Source organism: Etheostoma cragini, chromosome 11 (assembly GCF_013103735.1).
Source record: "Etheostoma cragini isolate CJK2018 chromosome 11, CSU_Ecrag_1.0, whole genome shotgun sequence".
Classification (NCBI taxonomy): domain Eukaryota; kingdom Metazoa; phylum Chordata; class Actinopteri; order Perciformes; family Percidae; genus Etheostoma; species Etheostoma cragini.
Genome location: NC_048417.1, coordinates 25,890,684 through 25,900,992, shown reverse-complemented (window position 1 = coordinate 25,900,992; position 10,309 = coordinate 25,890,684). Strand labels below are relative to the sequence as shown.

General features: G+C 42.7%; 1 protein-coding gene across 1 annotated transcript; it reads left to right on the top strand.

Annotated features, from left to right (window-relative positions):
- The first annotated feature begins 264 nt into the window (after window positions 1–264).
- Window positions 265–2,752, top strand: si:dkey-251i10.3 (uncharacterized protein LOC553498 homolog). Its single transcript, XM_034885148.1, has one exon. It carries the CDS (start codon window positions 365–367, stop codon window positions 2,711–2,713), a length of 2,349 nt encoding a protein of 782 aa, XP_034741039.1. The 5' UTR covers window positions 265–364; the 3' UTR covers window positions 2,714–2,752.
- The last annotated feature ends 7,557 nt before the right edge of the window (window positions 2,753–10,309 follow it).

Below are 10,309 nucleotides of genomic sequence, written 5' to 3'. Positions count from 1 at the left end.
TCAGGAGCACAAACGTCTCAGTATAACGTGCACGCGCAGTCAGCCAGCAGAGGGGGCAAGGAGATTAGAAAAATCTGCCCCAAACCACTGAAAAGCAGAAGAAATTACATAAACTTTACAAAAGTAAATTCATAGAGATACATTTTAAGATCATAAACAAATGTCAATCTTGCAACACAAATTTAAGTAGCTTGTTTTTTGGAAGGCTATTGGTGGGTATATTTTAATTGGTGGGAAAAAGGGAAGAAGCTATTTTTGCGACAGTGCTTTTCACATTGCGGCGTACGATTTACGACAACGGCTCCGTTCACGGCACACGTGTGTACAGCGAAGTCCATTCTACTCCAGCGGTGTTAACTCCAGCATGGCTAAAGTATCTAAGAAGAAAGTGAGTAAAAAGAGTCTCAAGAAGAGCTCCAAGGTGACAGACAAGATCCCAGAGGTAAAGCCAGATGTGGATTACGATGACGACGGGGATGACGGGGAGGATTTATACAACGCAGATGAAAACATCACCAGTGAAGAGGATGAGGACGGCGAGGATGAACGAAAACGCCATAAGTTGCTGGAAGCCATCAGCGCTATTGGTGGTAAGAGGAAGAAAAAGCTGGGAGAGAGATCCGAAGCGGCCATCCAGATGTCTGAGTTTACTGTCAACGCGGAGGGAGAGGGCGACAAAATCGACCTGTCTGACCTCATCGGGACTATGGAAAAAACCTCCGCAGTCCCAGCCAAGGCCAAGAAACAGCTGAAGAATCTGCAGCGGAGTATAAAGACCATAGAGTGCCCTCTCAGCAAGCAGGAGACTCAGAGGATTCAGAGAGATGTGGCCTTCCAGAAGGCAGCCACAGAGGTGGCCCGGTGGAAAGGGATCATCAAACAGAACCAGAGGGCCGAGCAGCTGGTCTTCCCCTTAAATCAGGAGCCCTCTGGCCCTAAACCCTTGGAGAGGGTGGTGACCGGCTGGAAGGCGCAGACCCCTCTTGAGCAGGAAGTATTCGCCCTCCTGTCTGCCAACAAGCAGCCCATCCATGACCCCATCCTGACCCCTACTGAGGAGGCTTCAATGAGGGCGATGAGCCTGGAGGAGGCCAAGATTCGACGTGCAGAGCTGCAGAAAGCCCGGGCTTTGCAGTCCTACTACGAGGCCAAGGCCCGTAGAGAGAGGAAGATCAAGAGCAAGAAATACCACAAAGTGCAGAACAAGGCCAAGCGTAAAGATTTTGTGAAGCAGTTTGACGAGATGGTGAAGTCGGACCCTGCCGCTGCCTTGGAGGAGCTGAATAAGATGGAGCTGTCCAGGATGCAGGAGAGGATGTCGCTAAAGCACCAGAACAGTGGCAAGTGGGCCAAGTCGAAAGCCATCATGGCTAAATACGATGAGGGTGCCCGCAAAGCGATGCAGCAGCAGCTGGAGGTGAACAAAGAGCTGACCCAGAAGCTGGTGACCTCGCTGAATGATAAGGAAGAGGAGGAGGAGGAAGAGGAGGATCCAGAGGTGCTGCCTGATTTTGTAAATGATGCAGAGCGTGGACTGGATTCTTCAAATCCCTGGATGAGAGGGAAGCTCTCAGAAGATCCCACAGAAAAAGATTTGAGTGACACTGTGGTTTTCATAGCGGAAGGGCCTGGAGCGGGGGGAAATGCAGTTGTTGAAGAAGAAGAGGAGGAAGAGGAGGTTGAGGAAACGGAGGAGGAAGCCCTCCTCAGAGAGTTTGATAGCAGGAGGAAACTACGTCAGGCTCAGGAGACTGACATCATAATACCTGAGTCAAAAACCGCTGAAGCAGATGATCCAGATGCATCAGACAAAGAGGAAGAGGAGCTTTCGAAGTTCACAAGCCTTTTCCAAGGAATAGCAGACAGCCGTCGGGAGGCCGAAGCCGAGAGGGCTGAGGCAACTGCAGACACCAGTCACATGGACACTTCAGCTCAGCTGGAGGAAGGGCTGATGAGGATCAGGACTCTGGAGGAAGTGGAGCTCCTCAGTCAGGAGGAGTCAGCCACTGATATAGCTCCTGTTCAGTCCCAGCAGTCCCCAGCTACAGAAAACCTGGCAACTGCAACTCCAAAGACAGGCAAAAACAGAAAAAGGAAAAGAGGGATCGAGCTAAAAAAAGTTCTCACCAAAGAGACAAAAGTGATCCAAGTCCCACTCGCTCCAACTATCGAGGACACTGAAGACTCGGATGAAAAGATGGACCAGAGGGGGCTCATTAAAGAGGCTTTTGCCGGAGACGACGTCATCTCAGACTTCCTTAAGGACAAGAAGAAGCAGGAGGATGCGGGGAAGCCTAAGGTGGTGGACCTGACGCTGCCTGGGTGGGGCGAGTGGGGAGGGACGAACCTCAACCCGTCCCGCAACAAGCGCAAAAGGTTCAGGATCAAGGCAGCACCACCTCCACGCAGAAAAGATCAACATCTACCAAGCGTCATCATGTCAGAGAAGAGAAACAGCTCCATCACCCTCCACCAGGTCAACTCGCTGCCCTTTCCCTTCGAGAACCACACGCAGTTTGAGAGCTCCATCCGCTCTCCGCTGGGCCGCACGTGGAACACTGAGCGCACTGTTAAAAAGATCAGCATGCCCAAGGTGCTCACCCAGCTGGGCGCCATCATCGAGCCCATGGCTCGGGAGGAGCTGATGAAGGACAAGAAGCAGGCTTCCACTGGGAATAAAAGTATTGTGGACTCGTGGAAAAAAAAGCATTAGCAAATGCTCACCAGTTAACAGTAAAAAATAAATAACTACAGCAGCAGGTTGTTAGTAATTCTCCACTACTCAGTATGGCTGCACGATGTGAGGAAAATATCTAATCAGTTTACTTCAAACCATGTTGGGAGGATGTTTCAGCATTTAAAGAGCTAACGACATTTAACTAAAAAATGATTTTCTGGAGCCTTTGATATTGTATTCTTGAGATTAAGATATGTTTAATTGCATACAAAAAGTCAGCTAAATAGTAAAAAGAAGATTTGATCACAGGGTTGTTGGTTAAATTGTTAACAGCTATTACTTATATGTATGTAGTGTGTTTTCTAAAAGTGGTGCATTACATTTACAACTGAAACAGTAACTGCTTCTCTGTGTTTTTTCCCCCACACATGCACCTCCAAAGCAAAAGTTCTCATATTCTAATGTTTAGAACTGGTGACCTAGTTACCAGTGGATTATGTAAACTACTCTATTAAAAGTAAGTAAAAGTTCTTCATTCACATTGTTGCCTATATAAAAGTATGCAAGTAATATAGAGAAACTACTCATTATGCAGGTGTTTACATTTTATAATGTTATAGGTCTATATGTTCTATTCCTGAAGTCTTATTACTGATGCATTAGTCTTAGGTTTTTAATGTTGTACTTAATGTACTTTTATGTATTTCTTATGGGTTTCTAATACCTGAATCTATACTTGTTACTATCAATTTTAGATAAATGGAGTGAAGTATTAAGTACAATAATTTCCTCTGATATGTAGTAGAGCAGAAATATGCAGCGGAACATGAAGCTATTAAATATGTAATGACTTCAAAATTGTAATATTTCCTCAGAGTACTGCACTTATAAGTAGAGTAAATGGACCAACTTTATTTTTAAAATTCAGCCAACAGTCCATAGTGAAAGATACTGAATGATCAATTACAAATACAGTGCATGAAATAAAATGAGTGCAACTTTTTAGAATGAAGTGATGGCATAAGCTGCTTACTGATATACAGTACATGATGACAAAAGTTTAACCCTACATTGCAGCTTCATTATGGGAAATGCAAGGTGAACACATTGGGAGTTATTCATTGAATCACAAAATGGAAGCAAAGTTGGGAATGATCCTAAACAGCATCAAAATCCCATTTGGGAGGAAGTTTTGATAGTTAATAAATCCATTGTTGTCATTTTTCAAGCAACACTGTAGGACTGTACTACAGAACAACTTGCTTTATTACTTACTTAAATACATATATTTGGGTTCTGTACAAAACAAGACCATTGGGAAATTCAGATTTTCTGTAATTTCTGACATATAACAGACCAAATTATTAGTCAATTAATAGAACAAATAAACATCAAATGAATTAGTCATATTTTGTTGAAAAATAGTACTCAATTGTAACCCTAAAATGATAAACAATAATTTCATGTTTTACTGCCAAACTATTGCATTTACATTGCTGTTTAATGCTTTTAAGGCTGTTCCTTATAAAAATGTCCTGCCATCAATTAAAATAAAAAAATCGCTTTAATATTCAGGTATTTTAGGATTTTTTTTACAGGATGCCAGATGAAATGGTGTGATTGAGACCTATTTGAATGATGTTAACTGACCAGCAGGTCTGCAGCCATGATACAGCCACTCACACTTCATTCACCCCCGGTGAGTATGTGAGCTCCCACCGGCCAGCCTGAAAGAAGGAGAGGACCAGAGTTAAGAGTCGTACAGCATCCAACAAGTTTGTGCTTGACTTCCTTCCCCTCTCTTTCTCATACATAGATTTTTAAGGCCATTCAGCAGTGTCTAAAGGAAAAGCCATTACAGTTGGGTTAAACCTTCACACATGGGTGAGAGTGCATACTTTGGCAACTGACATCTCTGTATTTCACATGATAGACACTCTATTAAAGTGGGGGATCCCGTAATGGACTATGCATCAGTTCAGGTAATGGTTGTCAGCTTGAGTGCCCGAGAGGCAGTGGAAAATTCCATTAGAAACCTTATAGTTACTAAATCAGTCATTCTCCATCTTGCTCTCTATCAGACCACCTTTTTTGGGCAATTACAACAGCTTCATTCAGCTTTCAACAATGAAAAGAGACCTAGTCCTTGGACTTACTCCTGCGCGCTGGACTGCAACAAGATTAGACAGTGATTCTCACTCAACTACACGAAGGCGGGACTGTAAATCAGAGAGCTGAGGGTATGAATGGCCTACAACCCCCAAGATGGAACATGTTTTTCTCCATTATGCCCATTTGTAAGATCTGCTTAAACATTTGTTTTAGGATGAAGGAGCATTTATGCTTACCTCATTGGTTGGCTGCTAAGAAACTGAAGATGATACCGACTTCTATTCCCTGATCAGCTTTTAAAGTGTGTTATGGCTATGAGATGTGACAGAAGACAAGGGTTATCTTACTGTATTTGCCATCATGCGTAGCAATTCCAAACTGATTTAAGAACACTAGAGTGGAGTTAAATACCCATAACAGTCCCTTTCTACTACACACAGCAGTTCAAAGCTGCAGTTTTATTTGCCACTGCTACTTCACTACATTCCAATTGGCTTGGATGTCTGTGCGTGAAACAATCTGATAGAGGAATCTTACTCATTTCGCCATGTGATCCAAGGCCCAACTCCATTCCCATCCTGACAGGTGTAAGATTAACTTAGTTAGGTGCAGAGGCGCTCATGCACACCAAATTAAATTAATGGAACAAATTTCCCTCCTAATTAAGATGAAAATACGTGTCAGTTGTAACCTTGCTGAGCACTAATTATGTACAAATGATTTATCATCTGTTTCGTCCTGAATAGCAATGGGCTCACCTCTCCGATAGCCCTGGCTGGCTGTTAAGAGATGGGCGCTGATTAACACTGACAGGTTGTGCTGCGAAGAAGCTGCACGTCGCCGGCCAGCCAATCAGAGCCGGCCTGAGCACAGGCTCTCTTCCCTTCCATTAACCTACATTGAGTGTGCAGCTGAGCATCACTGTGCCTCGGCTCTCCTTCTTGTTTCTCTCCTCGGAATGAAAATAAAGTACATTCAGAGAGGAAAGGTGGGTTGATAGTGTGACTGATGCAGGCTGACGGAGCAGGGGGGATGAGGGTGTAAAACCTGAGCTGGGGATGAATCCCAATAGGTGTGCAATTTCTATTGAGACTGGATTAGCACGTGCCTGTATGATCCTACTAACAGGAAGATGAAGCGCCTTTAACAGGCTCTCCACCTCAAATAACAAATTGAATAACGCAGAGTACAGTCAAGCTCATACATCAACATTTTATGCCTGGTGGCGGATAATTGCTTCTAAGTGTCCTAGAACAAAAACAAATGTGAATCACCCATGTACCAGCCTCAGGCCAGCAGGTGGTGCAATGGGTTAAGCCTGCCAAAAGCTAATATGTAAATCCGTGTGGGCAGAAATATCAAAATAAACAGGGCTTCATTACACAATTACAGCCTGACTGGGATATTCCATCTTATTTCCTTGTGCCTTGCAAGTACAGATATATTTCAATGGGCAGCAGCTCTGATTAGCATTAGAATTAGAGTCCCTTGTGATGCTAAGGAAACACCGGCCAATCTGTAATCATTGTTCCGCAGGCTTGCTCACAGGGGATATAGCCTGCTTCGTCATTATCATTCAATATGCCACACACATGCTGGCATAGTTTCTATGGTGCTGCAAGCAATAGGCCATTTGCATTTCATTCTCATAGTTCCAAGAACCTGCACAGACAATCAGGAACCACAAATTACTCCTTTCTGTTTCCACTGCCTGAATGTGAAAACTGCCTTTTCTTCCCGTCTGCTGCTAAAGACAGAGAAAAGCTCCCTCATTCTATGTCTCATTTCCTCCTTGTGTGATTCTTCTGCTGCAATTGTTTGTGTGTGCGTCATTAAATGTCATTCTGTACAGGTGTCAGCTCCAGCCATTAGGGATCATTTGACTTTCTATTGTGATTTGGGGTTATTTTGCCGACACCTACCGTTGCCACAATTTGCTCGTTGGATGTTTCATTGTTGTGGTAAATGTCTGTATGCCAGCACAAGGGAGGTACCTGTGTTCTTCAGCTCATTTTTCTTTTCTTTTTTTCAACCGAGCTTGTCTTTCCAAACCTGGCTATTCCCCTGCTGCCGGAGACATGGCACAGCTGCGGTTAATGCAGATTCGGAGCATGTCAAGCACACACACGGAGACAGAGAGGGAATGTCAAACACTCATTTTGAGAGAGACCCCCACATTTCTGCTGCAAGCCCTGTCCGTGTATGTTGTTGTGACGTTCATTTCTGTCGCACTGTTGCTTGGTCTGGAGGAGACTACTAGAACTGTTGGGTCCTTGTAAATTCTGGAGTGTAGTCTATCTGTATAGTGTCTTGAGATAACTCTTGTTATGAATTGATACTATAAATAAAATTGAATTGAATTGAATTGAATTTTAGAAATGAAATGCTTTGCTCTAACAAAATTGTGTGAAGGAATTGGAAATAATTAAATTTCAACATAAAAACAAGGTATTACACGTTTTTTTGTGTGTCATTATGACCATGACTCTAATCTTTCCCAGATGATTTAATTTTAGGCATCACAACGCAGAGGGATAGGTCAACCCCAACATGTGATTCATTCACTGAAAAACAAGAGCAGCAGCCATTTTCTTTTGTTGCTCCCACCCCCTTTCCTAATTTACGCCACTGCCTGTGGTGAGAGAATTGGTGGCCTGCTTGGCAAATAGCATCTCCCACATCATGGCTGTCTGGGGATTGGAGGATGAAGAAGGGAGAGAGGGGGTTAGAGGTTAATTATAGACAACAGAGAGGTCACGGGTCCTATTATTTTGGAGCGGGGACCTGTAACGGTCCAATGGGGATGACATTTACGACGAGGGCCCGGCCCCACCCCTCCATCAGCATCTACACCCACAACCCACCCTGCGCACGCCATCACTCACATTTATACTGAAGGAGCCGACAGTGGGACTCTGTGGTCTGATAATGAAAAGGCCCTTAGTGCTTGGCACAGGCAGGATGATGAATTGAATCCCTGGCTGTTCTCTGGCTGCGTCAGGGGGCCTCCAAGTAGCCCTTGACAACTAATCGAAAGCCACCATACCCTCCTCTTACCTACTGGACTTCCTTTATCACTCTAATTATCAGGGTTAAGTGAGTCTCCTATGGGACTGTGGGTAGTAGAGTGCAAAGAATCTGTCGAGTCATCTTATTAAATACAAAATAAATGGCATAAGCATAAATTAGCTGCCTGAATCTGATGATAGTGAGATAAAGCCATGTTAAGATTGTTCTTCCTGCCTAAAGGTTGGTTGAAAAATTAAATGAAAATGGCTTTTTATATGACAACATAGGGTTGGTTGGATACTTTACATTTTTTTATTAGGAAAACATTTTCATGGGTGTTAAAGCTTCATTGTTGTTGTTAATGAGTAACTCTGTTGACTAGGTGACATGTCCCTTCACTATCATGAACACACACACTGTAGTTTATTTTGTCTGTCTGTCTGTCTGCATTCACCCTCTGTCTGAAATGCTCCACATTAGCGCCTGTCTCTTAATCCCCCTTCCAAAAAAGACAAGTCTGCTCTGATTGGCTTGTGAAAAAATATCCCAGACCTTTGCAAAGGTACATTGATAAACAAATTCACGTGTCACATTAACATCTTGCAAGGCTAGTCTTTGTAAAAACTACTTAATTTTTTGTATGTAAAAAAATACATTTGCAAGTAAAGTCAACTTAATTCAATTATGCATGTCTAAAGGGAAATTTCTGAAAATGTAGTTATTTGTGTTTTTGATTGTATTCACCAGATTAGCCTGGGGTCATGTAAACCTAATACCACAGGGCTTCGGTGGGCTATTAAAGGGCAAGGGCTGATGTGGGCATGTGACTCAAAACCAGAACCCAATGAAGTGTGCTGAGCTTTAAAGCAAACTGAACACAAACAGTGAATGCAACTCCCGGACTATCACGTAATGTGGGTCCCACATTTCCTCATAGACTTACCCCTCAGTCACTTTTGCTACAAGAGACAGCGACAAAGCAGAAGGCTGCCATTCCTGTTCTATGGGAGTGGCCATTTGCCAGCGACAAGCAATGAGCTTGCTGCTGCCACAAGCAAGGCGGGGCCAAAATAGACAAGAAGTCAATTTTTGCAAATGCTGAGCGATGTGACAGAGTGACTGCCAATCGGTGTTGTTGTTGCATAGTTCTCAAGCTGTGGGTGGATATACTCATTAGGGGGATGGTAATTACTAATGAGTCTGCATGGTACAGGAAGGTGAGCCAAATCTGAATGGCTTGTTGAATCCCTTGTTTTCTGATTTTATGCAGCCCACAGAAAACTGGGTGGGTTTTCTTATTTTACAGTTTGTGAATATTCAAATTCAGTAATTACCATCCCCCTTATGAGTATATCCACCCACAGCTTGAGAACTGTGCAACAACAACTCCGATTGGCACTCCAGATATTCAAATGGATATACACAGACACTGAAAAAGTGAGTTTTTATGAGATGTTCCCTTTAAATCTACTTTAAACAAGGCTTTCAATTGCTTCTTGGATTCTTCGAAACAGTCGCCTTGTGTTGCCTTTTTTACTTATTATCTTCTGTCTACATTTTTCTTTCAGTTTGGCATCATCCCATGCAATAACAGCAGCTTGCTCTGAGCTTTTTTTACTGTTGGGATTTTCAAAATCTGTACCATAAAAAAACAACAGTTAACTGTGATGGACTTAATTTTGAGCAATGGTGGAATGAGAGCACACGGGTAGTCTGTTTATATTCAAACTATTGTGTAGCCAGATATAATCCCTTGAAAACCCAACATGAGCAGCAGGTCTCAGTCTCAGTCTCAGTCTTAAACTACAACCATGGTCTCAGTGTGCTGAATATAAAATGGAGTGTAAATGGGATTGAGGATTAAGAGTGATCCACTCCACACTGTGACTTTCTCACCTCTGCATCTCTGTAAGCCTATTAGACGACCACAAGAGCAAATCAAATACATTGCAGAAAAAACATAGTGTGTGTGTGTGTGTGTGTGTGTGTGTGTGACAGAGAGAGAGAGACACATGCACACACACTCTGTCTGTTTGTTTGTTTTGACATAGCGCTTTAAATATCTGTACATACCTATATCTAAATTCTGTCTTTGCATGTACCTCATTTATTTTGTTTTTGTTTCATATTGCTTAACTTTTGTTTTCCTATTTGCTATGTGATAAATCTATTCTCCCAATATTGTTTGACGTTCATATAACTTTATTTTGTTCTGTCTGAATCTGTATGTTGATGCTTTGTCAACACTGTTATTGGAACTTTAATTCCAATAAAGCCTTTTTGAATTTGAGAGAGAGAATGAGGGGTAGCCTACATAACTATTTTCTCCAGTTGAGAGATCACTCAACTTATTTTCGGGTTTAATTCATTACATTGCTAGGTACAAATTGAACATCTTAATATGTTAACCTAATATCTATCCGGCTGTTCTGCAGACATATTTAGTTTGGGCTGTTCCATGGAACGTAAACTCTAATCAAGTGATACGTCAGTTTTGTGTAACGTGTTTAC